We start from the raw sequence: 13,107 nt of genomic DNA, 5'->3' as shown, positions 1-13,107 counted from the left end.
CTGAAATGAACCATTTGTCTCGTGAAGCGCTGAAGTTCAATCATGACCGTTTCATCAGTAGTGTCTATATTACGTGATGCTGCTCTCAATGCATGAATCGTCACTGGCCAAATACTCGAATTGCGGTAGCTCTGTAGGATACCAACGAGATCTTTCGCCAATTTAACACAATATTGGGGAGGATACTTCGCCAATTGTTCATCGACCAAAAAGGTGTCAGCGAGTCTTAGTTTGTGAGCAAGTTTGACATAGTGGCTGATCTTCGCCATTTTATAATTTAAGCCAACGATCGCTGTAGTCTCGTCCTTGAACAAGATGTGAGGGAATACTCTCGATTTCGACGCTGGACGGCAGACACTTGGCTTCAAGGAAACAGGAAGATTACGATCGATCTCCTCTAACTTTTGATTAATTTCCATCCATTGATGAAACTCCCTATTACTGGCAAAGTCCTCCTGTGTTATCACATCGTAGGAATTGGAAAACTCGTTAATGTTGCTGAGGGTTATAATCACTTTGTACTGCCACCACCAGGTGCTCTGGCCCGTCAACAAGGAGCTTGAGAGGAAAGCCTCAACATCCTTCACCGACCGAGCCGGCTCATCCAGATGAGCAGTGGGGTCATTGAATGCATCGAAGTAGGCAGGATCCATGGCTCTCCAGGTTTTTTCTAGCGAGTACATGTTTGGAAGTTCGAGCTTCAAAGACAAGATCAAGTCGCAGACGAACATTCCCCAAAAGCATGTGTGGTAGTATGGGGAGTTTCCAATCAAACTTTCCGACCTGTTTCGGCGAGACATGATGGAGATGAAAATGCTAGCAGCACCCTTCACGTAGGTGCTATCAATGGCCACGAAAAAGAGCTCGTAGATGCACAATAGTATAGTGGCCAACAAACAACGAGCAAGAATACCATTGCTCTCATCCTCTGCATCTGGACGGCTGAGATGGTGTCTTATAGTCCCACAGTTTTTTGGTAGTACTTGAGTGGGTACGATGGGTCGATTGCATCTGGATTGATTCTCAGGAGGATTAACGAGCTTAAGCAAAAGATGGAATTGAGAATCATCCTTGTGTCCTCATACAAGGCCAACTCCGAAGCAATCTTTTGAAAACACTCCTGTGGCATAAATGAGTCAATGCTTTTCGAGATAACATGCACAAACAAGTCGAACAACTTTACCTCAAGCTCATCCTCAAGCGCATTTTCGTAAGCCATGGAAAGCGACGTCCTTGGCCTTTCAATCTTCAAAGCATCCTGGAAGTCAGCAAACACCGAGTCCAAGGTATCCTCGCTTAAGGTTCTTTCTTGTTTCTTTCTGGCAAACTGCATCTCTAGGGCATCATGACTAAGTTTGTTGATTTTCGGCTTTTTGTTCTTTTTGACTCTGCTTGGCTTGAATGTTGTTCTCAATTCATTTACAGAAAGCGGAGACAGCACTTCAGCTGGTGACGCCGGCGCTCTGAGCCCTGCTGGTTGCTGCAGCATTAAGGGCTGTAATGCGGTGCCGCCGGGGAGACGAGCCATGAATGGTCCACGTGCAAATCTATCATCCTGGCCAGGAACCCCTTGCAGTGGTTGACCAGAGTAATAAAACGGCTGGGATTGCATCGGGGCAAAGAAATTGCCAGGGTACGGCTGTGGAGGTCTTTGACCGGGAACTGCGTATATCATTTGGCCTGGAAGCCTAGGGTCTGGAGTAGACGGCAGTGCTTGGGGCCGGATATGAGGGGGGCTTTGGAATTCGGCTAGCCTCTTATCCGATGGTATTGGGTTGACCACGATCGATGGGATCTGTTGCGGCCCACTTTGATGGTATGGATAAGGCTGATCCAGAGACGGCTGATGAGGCGTCTGAGCGCTTGAATTATAATGTGACATTTGAAATGAGGCTAATTAAACAACTCCCCCGTAAAGCTCGAAGAAACGGGTGCTTGTCAAAAGAAATGACAAAAAGAAAAACAACAACAGTGAGTAAACAAAGGGTACCATAGACGAAAAATCTAAAGCGATAAGTTTAACCGCGCAGGTGCGAGCTGCAGCTCGCCTAACGGTGCCCCCCTGGTCAAATATACTTTTAGACATTGCAAACTGATATAGAGATGGTGGTCTGTTGGTCTGGTTAAGAAAATTCTCGAAAGTCTCGATTGTATTTTATCGAACCTGAAAGTACTTCCGATTCGAGGGGAGACTTGCATCTCCGGCATGCTTCTTCCACAAAACCCACCCAATCAAAGGCGACTAAAAAAGCTATCTAAATTTTGGAAAAGAATTAGAACATATTTGTTCCTGACAGCTGCTAATTTTTACCTATGCGATGTTCCTTCTCTTTTTTTGTCTTCTCTGACTGTAGCTCAAGCACTGGTGATGCAAGACTAACTACAGGTATAGGCGAGCTCACTGGTAGTACATACTATCTGTTTAAGTCATGGCAGAGAAGGAATTGACGGTGTTTGTTGTCGACTTGCACCCTTCTGCAAAACAATCGCATGACTACCTATTTGATGTTCTTGCTGGAAAACTTCTCAAGGGCTTGAAAACGGATTACATCTCGGTATTGGCATATCATTCACCGAGAACTGAGCATAAACTTGCGGAGAAGGGCGTATTCCCAGGCATTGAGGTTCTAGTGGACTTCGAAGTGCCAACCTATGACTTACTTGCTAACCTCAAGAAGACATTGACGCCCAATGAGAGTTGGGAGAGCTCTCAGAGTGATTCCTTTCAAAGTCTCATCTTCTCATTGAGTCTCCTTGAGGAGACCAAGAAGAAGGCATTCACAAGGAACGTTGTGGTCCTTACAGCTGAGACTTCTCCCCTTGAGTCACTCAATGAAGAAAAAGCGGACGGTATCCCTCGACTTCTCCAAGGCCTCAATGTCAACTTGATAACAGTAATAGCCGGGGCAAAGACAGAGACTGGTTTGAGCAATAGGTGGTCTCTTATGAATTCTGCTTTCAGCAAATTTGTGCTTCTTACATCTGCTGAGGCTCAGCGTGTCGCCAAGAGTGAATCAAGCAATAAAAAAGTTCGGCCAATGTCGATCTACAGAGGAGAGCTACGGTTTAGCGCAAACTTCCAAGACATCATCGACCAAAGAGCATACAATGCTGAAGCCGATGATTGCGCCCTTGCATGGCCCGTCGAAGTCTTCCCGGCAGCAAAGAAAGACGTGACTTCTACATCAATGCATGACTACTTGTTGGAAAATGGTGAGCTCATACGGCTAGAAAGAAAGTCGACTCACTACGTGTGGTCCAAAAACGATGAATACCAACGACCAGAGTATCCTGAAGATGAGGATGTGGACTCGAAGAAGTTTGACAAGGTTGCGGTCGAATCCAAAGATTTCACGTCAGGTTTTAAATTCTCAAATTTTGACTTGATTGCATTAGACGAAGACTTGATGGACTCCGCCCGGCTCAAAATCTTCACGGCATTTGACATTCTAGGATTCGTGAAACAAGCGAACATCCCACAAGCATATCTAACTGGTGAGTCATTCTTTGTTGTACCAGAAAAGTCTGCATCTCTTCGAACATCCCTTAATCACTCAGCCTTCGTGAAGGCTATTTATGAACTCAAAGCAGCGGCGCTCGCTCGTTTTGTGAGGAAACAAGCAAAGGAAATTGAATTGGGTGTCCTTTTTCCAATAAAAGTCGATGACGGCGGGACCTTCTCGCACAACTTCCTCTTGATTAGGTTACCCTTTAAGGAAGATGAAAAGATTGGAAACTTTCCTCCTCTACAAGCGTCAAATGATCTGGAATCTGATGCCTCTTCCTTGATGGAACAGTTTATTAAATCGCAAACATATCTGGGTGGTGAAACAAAGGATAATTATCCGCTTGTATCAAAGAGAGTTACTATGCGAACTTCAGAGAACTCAAAATTGCCATTGCCTGGTTCTGAAGAAACGGATCCCTTTCTTGTTTCTTCACCGGCTCAAGCCAGATTCACTCGCTATATGAAAACCATTCTTGTGAAGTCTTTAACAGCTGATAATCTCGATGATTTTTTTCAACAAAAGGAGTTTGTCAACAACGTTTTACGTGACTCTCCACATTTTACTAATTTCCTCAACATGGCAAATTGCTTGGGTCTGTCTCTGGAGACAGACTGGCTCTCGAAACTACAAACACCGTCCAAAAACTTTGCAAAGAGACTCGTTGACGAGTTGGATGTGTCCTACGTACGCAAAGCTGATATCAAAAAGAGGAAGCCAGGCAAATCTGAAGATGGGTATACTAAGGGTAATTATGGAGCTGATGAGGGTCAATACGATGAAGTTCCTGACTTTGGCTTCTAATTCTATTTACAAGTTCAAACTATTTACAATTTGAATAGCTGATTACGCAAATCAAATTCCCTATCCTTGGCCGTCCTCTTCCTGTTGCTGGAGCTACCGGTACCATCCTCACCAAGTCTATCATTGAGCCTGTTGTACACACCTGTTTCCAGAACACGGCTTTTTTCCTCGTTAATCAACTTCCTCAACTCGGATGTCTCGATTTCGAGAATGGCCTCCTTGTCAAAAAGACCCTTATACCTTCCATCCTTGGCTTGTCTCCATGTATCAACCCAAAAGTTTGCCATACCCAACTCATCATAACCTCCATCGGGTCTGAGCTTGCCCCTCTTTTTGGCGATGTTGTATAGTAACTCATGAATGTCATTCGTGGGATGGTTCAAGTAATATTGATAGCACTTCCCATTGGGTTTTTGTAAATTGAGAACGTAGAGAAGGTAATCAGCCAAGATGATTGGATCGATGAATGAATTGTGTACGCATCCCACAAGTGCTAGAGAGAGCATAGTTTCGCTATCTTTCACCGTGGGAAGAAACACCCCAGGAGTATCATACACCAAAATATCAGGATCTTTACTCAATCGAATGACCTCGCTGGTGCTCCTTGTCACACCAGGCTGACCACCTGTTCTAGCCACTTTCCGTTTCTTGGACGAAACACCTTTCGGTAGCTGGTTAACATATCCAACAGATCGTAGCGTATTGACTAAAGTTGACTTACCGACATTGGGCATACCGATAATCATGGTTCGAAGACCAAGTGGGGGTGGTGGGTACATTGTGTCGTATCTCTCTTCCAATAGCTTGAGGATGGACTTAGCATCCCTGTTGCTTCTGGCATCGATGAATAGGAATTTCTCGTTTCCATGCCATTTTTTCTGTAAATCGGGCTTGAGCACTGAAAGGTCTTTTTTGGAGTATAGGACAATCTTTTCCTTCTTGGCTAAGACTTTATCGAAAAGCACGTTTGTAGTTGATATTGGAGCTCTGGAGTCTCTCACCTCAAGCACTAGATCCACTTGCGGAGCAAGATAGCTGAACCGTGTGAGAGCCTTCTGATGATGGCCCTTGAAATTGGATAGGGGTAATCTGTAATCGGGAAACACCCTTCTCGGCACAAAAGACATTAGTGATCCTCAGTCTTGGTGTGACTTCTTGCTTCGCGATGATGCACAGCTGAAAATCTCAAGACACCAATATGCCATTGATCACATTTACAGGATTGCCATGTTCGGGTAAGACGAAATGGGCCAAGGAACTCATAGGTGAACTTGAAAAGAGGATCCAAACAGCCCAGGAATCCAGTGCTCCCGGACACAACTACAAGATTGTCTACCACTCTGATGAAACGCTAGGTATAAACCATGATTCCTACAAGGAGTCAGTTACGGAAAAAAGTGCTCGTGGTACTCAGATGTCTGCTGTTAAAAGAGACTTGTCGAGAACATCCTTTGTCATTCTTGACTCTCTCTCGTACATAAAGGGCTTCAGATATCAACTCTTTTGCGAGGCCAAGGGTGTAGTGACCCCACATTGTGTCATTCATGTGGTCAGCTCTTTGGACAAGTGCCTTGAAAGAAACGAAACTTCTGAGAACAAATGGGACCCAGAGGTGATAAAGCAGCTTCAAATGAGATACGAAGAGCCAAAGGACGATACAAGATGGGACTCCCCGTTGTTCGTCTTGGTAAATGATTACGAGAACGAAACTCTACCAGTTGAAGAAATCTGGAATGCCCTTGTTTTGAAAAGAGCACCTCCACCAAACGCTGCTACACTCGTGAAGCCCACTTCCAGCAATGACTACTTGCAACAATTAGACAAAGTGACACTGGATGTTATCTCCAAGTGTCTTCAACAGCAACAGCTCGCTGGTGCAGGTGGACAGGTTCGTATCAGTGATGACTTGTCTATCGATTTACCTATACAAATTGTTAGCACCCCACAGTTCCAAAGGATAAGAAGGACATTCATCTCGCTTAATAGAATGCGCCATATCGATTCCGACCGAATCCTTCCTATGTTTGTCGACTACGTCAATTCTACCTTTGAAAATGAAGACTGAGCCTTATCATGATGTCTTGCTCTAAAAAACGTTGATAGACCTAATGCAAATGTGAAAGTTCCTAGCGCTTTCTTTCGTTCGTCCACTTGAAATGCACGTTGCCGTCGTCATCATACATCTTCTTCTTGCTTCCGTTCTTCATTAATTCCTTTGTGGTTTCTAGTCTGTCCTCGACCTCCCTGAGCTGCTTCTCTCTCTCCATTCTCTCCTTCAAGAGCTTGAAATCTGCGAGCTTTTGTTTATCGACCTTCTCTTTATCCTCAAAATCTATGTCTTTCACAACTTTTTGACTCGTTTCCAATTGGTCTATGCGAAGTCGGTTCTCTTTTCTATCAAGCATGCTCTCATCAGTGTTGAAGAACTCCTCGGCCTTAAACAGCTCTGCATCGTTTTCGTTGTCGACAAAGACTGTATGCTTTCCTCCCGCCTTGAAGCCAAGCTTGTTTTTCAACTTCTCAATCTTCTGAAGTTCATTCAACCTCATCGTTCTGACATAGTTGACGTCCTGAGACTTGTATAGCTTAACTTGTTCTGTGGAGAGTGCCTCGTTGCCTCTGTCAGTGATTAGAATACCATCTTCGTCGGTTCTTTTCCTTGTCATGGCATGGTAGTATTCATCTGGATTATACTGGGCAGCTTTTTGCCTGAGAGCCTTAAGGGCAGCTTGTTTCTTGTGGTAGTCAGCTGCTCTCAACCTGTAATCCTTCTTCTTTTCTAGAAGCCCGTATTTTGCTCTATCCAGGGTTTGGGAACGCTCCCTATGCTGCTTTTTCTGAACATTATGCACTAATTTAGCCATGGCGGATGATATGAGAAGAGGCCTCTATTTTCCTCCTCATCGCATCTATGTATCTAGGTATGCAGGCTATTCGATAAGACCAAATTGATACACCCATTAAATTGGAAGGCACTGGGGGATATGTTAATACTACAAATCATTTATGATTCTTCAACTTAAAAAAGAAAATAAACTTCTTCAGAGATACCCAGAATACATTCATCTTTGCAAAAAAAACTTCCATATTTTTGCCCCATTATCCACACTTATGGAAGGACCTACGTCTTTCCTATTCCAAAATAAGTACTTTCAATAGTTCTCGAACTATATTTCTATCAAGTGACTCGTAAACCTTCTGAAGCCTTTACCCGGTTGTGTAAATGCCACTTTCGAAGTAGATCACGTGCACGTTATGCAACTTTGAGACTAGCGATTTTTCAACGGACTAGATCGTCATCAACTTGATATGTATAGGCTTCCCAATCTTGCGAGGGTCGCCCGTGTCAATTCATCCAGACCTTTCTTTTTAGCCCAAAGACTACGTCGATTTAACTCAACCAAAGTTTCTCCCGATGAGCATACTGAGGAGGCCCCAGAAAACATCGATGTACCATGGTATCTTAGACAAGACGTCTCATCTCCTTTGCTTGAAAAAGAGGAAGTCAAGCTCCCGTCTATTCCTGATTATGCGCCCGCAGAGGTTCGCAAGTTTTGTGATCTCATGGCCAATTCTTACGGTATGAGCGATATTCTACTTTTCGATATGACAGAGCTAGACGAGTCTCACGATTATAGAGCCAACAACAAGAACACGGACTTTATTATCATCTGCTCTGGTAAGTCCGAGAAACATAACTTTAAAGCAGCTGGGGAGTTTCGCTACTACCTCAAGCACGAACATGACTACGTGCCTCATATGGAGGGAATGACAAATGGAGCCTTGTCTCCAGTGATGCGTAGACGTCTCCTTAGGAGGGCCTCCAGAGGGCCACCAGCGACCCATAATGATTACGGCATGTCAGCAAACTCATGGATTTTTTGTCAGCACGAAAACATCGATGTACATATATTGACTAAGGAGAGGAGAGAGGAGTTGAACCTTGAGTCCATGTGGTGCAAGCCTGAAGATGCAGACAAGTACATCTCAAAGGATACCTCACCAGATTTCTCTGACCACATCTTCAGCGGTATCAGGCGCTTTCATACATCATCTAGAGCCTATTCAAGCTCGGGCGCCTTGCAGTCCCAAATCGATAATCTCACGAGCCTCAGCAGCGACTCTACGGATGCTGAGATAAAGAAACATATCGACGAGTTCGAGGCCGAATTCAACAGCCCCACCGCTTATGATCACAATTTGAGATTTAAACTCTACAAGACCGTTCATTTTGCTCGTCCCAGTCTCGTCGCATTTGAGCATGTGGAGAAGGTTCTTTTGGAGAAATATGCGTCGCTTGAAATAGCCCTCGACTCCACACTTGACTTGGCGAAGGAGAAGTCTCAAGATGTCACGGAGTATGTCAAACTTTTAATTGATTCTCCCGAGTGGAACAAAAAACCGTTCGAGAAGATACATGCCGACCACAAGTTCCAAAAGCTCTCATCTTTCATTCGGATGCTTTACTGCTTTTCGAATGATACATTTGCCATGACATCTAACCCCGATTTCCTTCCACTCGTGTGGCGTCTTTCGTGCCATGAGATCCTGCAACCCGTCACTTCAAAACAGGTGGATGAAGTCATCGAAGAAGGTGTGGTACAGGTTGGTGAACCTGGCAAGAAGCTAGAAATGGCAACATATGACGCAGATGCTGTGTTGGAGCTCATCACTTACCATTACGATGGCACTGGGGAAAAGGTATCTCCTGAATTTGAAGAACTACTTTTGTTCACCTACGGCAACGCAGGCAAATGGGATCGGTTCTGGAGCTTTTGGAACGAGACCTGTTTTCTCAGACTGGCTTCAAAGGAGGAAGTGCTCAAATCCTGGCTCAGACTCGTCATCTTCTTGAGTCTCACAAACAACAAAACCCAAATATTGCATCTCTTCAACCATCACTGGGACATCGGTGGTGGTGTCGGAGGCACGGTGGTCACAGCACTACGAGAGAATGGTGGAGCTTTCAGCTCTGAGAAAGACTCGCAAGCTTTTAAAGCTGCAGTCGAATCAATGCTCCAGACCCTCGGCACCGAAAAGTTCGAAGGTGTGCAGAAATTCATTGCTCTGATTTGAGCCCTATGTATATAGCTTTTGCACCCAAGGCGCGTGAATACATGCACTGAAAATATCTCCACAATTTACGTATCGCGTCGCGCTGACAGACCGTTCTTTTGATATGTCTCTAGAGAAAGATCTACTAAAGTACAAATTACAAATCAAAGAATGGGAGCGGTCGTTTGCTGCCAGCAATGGGCGAATTCCGTCAAAAGCTGACGTCAAAGCGAACCAGGAAATATACAAAGCATACAAAACGTACAACCACTTGAAGTCAAAACAGAAGAAGAAGCAACAACAAGCGGAACGTGAACTGCTGAAGGATAATGTTAAAAAGGGTGAGAACGCTTCATCTCTTGAACCATTAGATTTTGTGCCATCTGTTGACGCCGAGGAAGAGTTGGAGGATGAAGGGAATGCACTTTCTCATGCTGAGTTGGGTCCCACGCCGCAAGCAAACGGCAAGGTACTCTCTTTGTTTGATATAATGAGTCCTCCAGAATCGTCACCTTCACGTAAAGAGAACGTGTCATCGAAAGTAATCAATTCATCCCCGTTGAAGGACCCAGCTGTGTTCAAGACGCCTACCAAATCAGTGAAGAGGATTGAGCTCTCTGATTTGACACCGGCAAGAAACAATCTGGCCAAGAAGTCTCTCACCTCTGTGCTACAGCTGGTTTCAACACCCAACAAAAATGCATCCTCCAACGATAACATCGAAACTCCGTTCTATTTGGGGAAAGTCAATAATAGGTTTCAGTTCAGCCCAGGCACTGGCGAACTGCCACTGAAAAACATGCCAACTACCCCAGTGACAAAACTGAACAAGAATCCCAAGACTCCATCGAAACTCTTGGAGGAACCACGGTTTCTGACTTCTCCGTCTCCGTTCAAAACCGAGCGTATGTCGTCGTTCGGCAACAACAAGAAGCTCACAGACGTATTTAACGAGGCAATCAACCTACAAATCGATGAAGAACTCAAAGCGGAGGTTGAGTCGGAGCTCATGTTGGAGATGGAACGGGAATTGGATGAAGAAGGAGCAGCGGCACAAGACGAACCTACAGCACGTAAAACTCGGAAGAGAATCACACAGAAAAGAACTACAAGAAGATGGAAGATCAAGCCTAGAGGAGAGAGTGAAGTTATAGAATCTTTTGAAGGCAAAAACGTGCATGAAGAAATCAAGAAATTGGAGGAGAAGGAGAAAAACGACCTCATCGAGTATATTGAAGGTCCAAGAGAAGGTCAAGAGTCCTACTCATCTGAGGAGGAAACCGAAATTGCGGTCAAACCAAAGCCGCTGGAGCCAACAAACAAAAGAAAGAAGCTCACGCCAATAAGCAACAACTTCAAGCGACTCAAGATCAATGATCCTCGTACCAAGAGGTTTAAACAGAGAATGAGAAGGCGTTAAATAGATTTTGCATTAATTTTATAGATTACGAAGGAATGGCAACAACTAATTCATCATTATCAAGGCCCTCACCGAACTGGACTTTGGAATGTTTGGGTAAAGACTGTGCTGTTGTCTCTGTCGTGGAAGACCCGCTGCTGACATAGACTGGTTTTGCCCACTTCTGAGCATCATTCTCGTAGTCCCAAGTATTCTTTGCAAGAGTAAGTTCTTGGTCTATCTTTTCTTGTTGGATTTCTTCTTGTAAATCTTTTATCTCGTCGTCATCTTCAGTGGTCTCCGCCTCTACGTGCTTCTCCACCATCTTGACCTTACCATCCTTTATCACCATCTCCACGACCTTCTTCGTGCGGCCTGTTCTTTGCTTCTTCTGTTCCTCGTGTTTTCTTTGCTGTTTCTGTTGCTTCTTGAGCTGAAGAGCCCTCTCGACAGGTGAAAGCCACATGCTGCCGCTCGATTGCAGGGGCATTTCAAAATCCGCTGCATTGTCTATGATTCTTGTTCTCTCAGCACCTGTGGCTTGAAAGTTAAGCAATGTGTCGAGTCGTTCTTGTGCCATAAGAAGGTCCGGATTAACGTCTTTTGTCTTCTCATAGTGCTCGAGCTCCTTTATCTGGTCGGCGAGCTCTCTTTGCTTTTGCTCATCCTCTTCCTTTAGCTTGTTAAGTTTCTTTCTCTCCTCGTCTGCCCTCTTCAAAGCGGCCTCCTGTGCCTTCCAAAGGTTTTCGCCCGTACCTACAGAAACCTTGATTCCCTTCTTTGGCTTCATGTGAGAAGGCTGAGACTGGACGGCTTTGTCTGTAGGCTTTTCTTTCTTCGCATCTAATAAATCCTTTTCGGACCTCAAGATCTTCACAATTTCATTCTTTTCTTTTGCTGATAGAAGCTCACGTCCACAAAATGAACAAGGTTGCAAACCCTCCTTCGAGCAAATGATCTTACCACAGTTGAGGCAGTTCGGAGCCACCTCGAAAAGAGGGTGTCTTGTGGCCATGCAGTTACATTTGCGGCGGACTGTTGAACTGGAAAGATCAAGTTCGGCTGAGGTTCTCTCCACTTCAAGATCGTTAAGCGCCGCCTCGATGTCTTTGAGATTATCAAGGTTCTTCTTCTTCGTCTTCTTAACTGTAGCAGGACTTAGTTTGTTCGAGGGCTTACTGTCAGCAAGCTCAGAAGTCATCACTGATGTCTTATTGTTCTTGAGTCTCGATCCAGAAGCTGGTTTCTGTTCTGGTGCTTTGTTCCATGCGTTCTTACCGTTCTTGTTGTTGGCTGCAGCTCTTTCTTTGGCCTTCTCCTCCCTTATTTCAGCAAGTCTCGCCTCATCCTCCATCTTTTTCTCATCCTCCTTTCTTAGTCTCTTGAACTCGTGGATCAAGCTGAATGTGGCATCACTCGGTCCTAGGAAGTCGAGAAAATGGGACTCTAGCTCGTGATCGGACGGTATGGACAATGCATATGTGACCATCTCTTTACACTGGTCCTTATCAATCGGTAGAATATCTGCAATCGCATTCACGGCATAGTTGTATAGTCTTTCGTATGCCATCGTAATGTAGGTGAAGATTGCGAAGATCAGTCGCCCCTCTGATATGCTCACCGAGCGCCCCACCTAGTACTACAAAATGGGCCATAGTAACATTTGACAATTTAATTCTTCAAGTAAGGTACTGCTTGTATTCCATTGCTTGCAATTGTGCTTGATTAATGGATTGTCGTAATACTTGAAACGCATCCTTAGTCCACGTATAGTGCAAGCTGCAAAAGTTGCTGCCTATGGCATCCTTCGAGCAACAAATCCAACTTGTTACAAAAAGAAGGAGACAATCAATTCATCCACTTCGTCCGTCCAAGGGAACCCCGGCTATAATGTAAATGGGGTAGACGAGCAGATCTCGGTCAATCATTGAGCCTCAGGCATTTTGGGCTGTGCAGTAATTAAGCCCATTTTGGACTTCTTACAGTGCCTGCTCGATCGGAATTGCATGAGCTCGCTACATATCTGGGGCAGTGGATCCTGATGTACAATAGAGTCACTTCTTCAAGCGCTATCAAATGGAAGCTTGGTTAAATGGCTACCATTATCCAAGAAAGAACAACCTTTTTTGGCGGTTTAATTGCATTTTTCTCCAAATTTTTTAACCGAACAATAAGAACGCAAAGTAAGCCGCTTAGATCCACCCTCGCCGAACCTAAGAATAATTCCTGCGGTGCGGCAGATGCGACCTTTTTGTTCATTTGGAATGAACCTGGGACCCTGTTTTCAAGGGAAAAGCATTCTCCAATTGAGGGTAATACGGGTTTAACAAGTAAGTTATCCAG

General features: G+C 44.7%; 8 protein-coding genes across 8 annotated transcripts; 4 read left to right on the top strand and 4 right to left on the bottom strand. All coding sequences in view use genetic code 12, as the record gives it.

Annotated features, from left to right (window-relative positions):
* Window positions 1-69: 69 nt before the first annotated feature.
* On the bottom strand, window positions 70-1,528 carry CXQ87_000779 (uncharacterized protein; the record flags this gene model as incomplete). The annotated part of the gene is made up of 3 exons (XM_025479345.1): window positions 70-151; window positions 187-942; window positions 984-1,528. 3 exons carry the CDS (start codon window positions 1,526-1,528, stop codon window positions 70-72), a joined length of 1,383 nt encoding a protein of 460 aa, XP_025338818.1.
* A 901-nt stretch (window positions 1,529-2,429) lies between these two features.
* Window positions 2,430-4,310, top strand: YKU80 (ATP-dependent DNA helicase; the record flags this gene model as incomplete). Its single annotated transcript, XM_025479344.1, has 1 exon — window positions 2,430-4,310. The coding sequence occupies one exon, from the start codon at window positions 2,430-2,432 to the stop codon at window positions 4,308-4,310; it is 1,881 nt and encodes a 626-aa protein (XP_025338817.1).
* A 23-nt stretch (window positions 4,311-4,333) lies between these two features.
* MTG1 (putative GTPase) lies at window positions 4,334-5,437 on the bottom strand (the record flags this gene model as incomplete). Its single annotated transcript, XM_025479343.1, has 1 exon — window positions 4,334-5,437. One exon carries the CDS (start codon window positions 5,435-5,437, stop codon window positions 4,334-4,336), a length of 1,104 nt encoding a protein of 367 aa, XP_025338816.1.
* A 71-nt stretch (window positions 5,438-5,508) lies between these two features.
* On the top strand, window positions 5,509-6,375 carry KTI12 (Kti12p; the record flags this gene model as incomplete). The annotated part of the gene is made up of 1 exon (XM_025479342.1): window positions 5,509-6,375. One exon carries the CDS (start codon window positions 5,509-5,511, stop codon window positions 6,373-6,375), a length of 867 nt encoding a protein of 288 aa, XP_025338815.1.
* A 61-nt stretch (window positions 6,376-6,436) lies between these two features.
* CXQ87_000775 (rRNA-processing protein) lies at window positions 6,437-7,174 on the bottom strand (the record flags this gene model as incomplete). The annotated part of the gene is made up of 1 exon (XM_025479341.1): window positions 6,437-7,174. One exon carries the CDS (start codon window positions 7,172-7,174, stop codon window positions 6,437-6,439), a length of 738 nt encoding a protein of 245 aa, XP_025338814.1.
* Window positions 7,175-7,619: 445 nt separating this feature from the next.
* On the top strand, window positions 7,620-9,386 carry CXQ87_000774 (uncharacterized protein; the record flags this gene model as incomplete). The annotated part of the gene is made up of 1 exon (XM_025479340.1): window positions 7,620-9,386. The coding sequence occupies one exon, from the start codon at window positions 7,620-7,622 to the stop codon at window positions 9,384-9,386; it is 1,767 nt and encodes a 588-aa protein (XP_025338813.1).
* A 103-nt stretch (window positions 9,387-9,489) lies between these two features.
* Window positions 9,490-10,785, top strand: CXQ87_000773 (uncharacterized protein; the record flags this gene model as incomplete). The annotated part of the gene is made up of 1 exon (XM_025479339.1): window positions 9,490-10,785. One exon carries the CDS (start codon window positions 9,490-9,492, stop codon window positions 10,783-10,785), a length of 1,296 nt encoding a protein of 431 aa, XP_025338812.1.
* Window positions 10,786-10,810: 25 nt separating this feature from the next.
* On the bottom strand, window positions 10,811-12,334 carry CXQ87_000772 (uncharacterized protein; the record flags this gene model as incomplete). Its single annotated transcript, XM_025479338.1, has 1 exon — window positions 10,811-12,334. One exon carries the CDS (start codon window positions 12,332-12,334, stop codon window positions 10,811-10,813), a length of 1,524 nt encoding a protein of 507 aa, XP_025338811.1.
* Window positions 12,335-13,107: the final 773 nt, after the last annotated feature.

The sequence above is a fragment of the Candidozyma duobushaemuli genome, assembly GCF_002926085.2.
Source record: "Candidozyma duobushaemuli strain B09383 chromosome Unknown A_B09383, whole genome shotgun sequence".
NCBI lineage: Eukaryota > Fungi > Ascomycota > Pichiomycetes > Serinales > Metschnikowiaceae > Candidozyma > Candidozyma duobushaemuli.
This window is presented reverse-complemented; position numbering and strand designations above follow the sequence as displayed.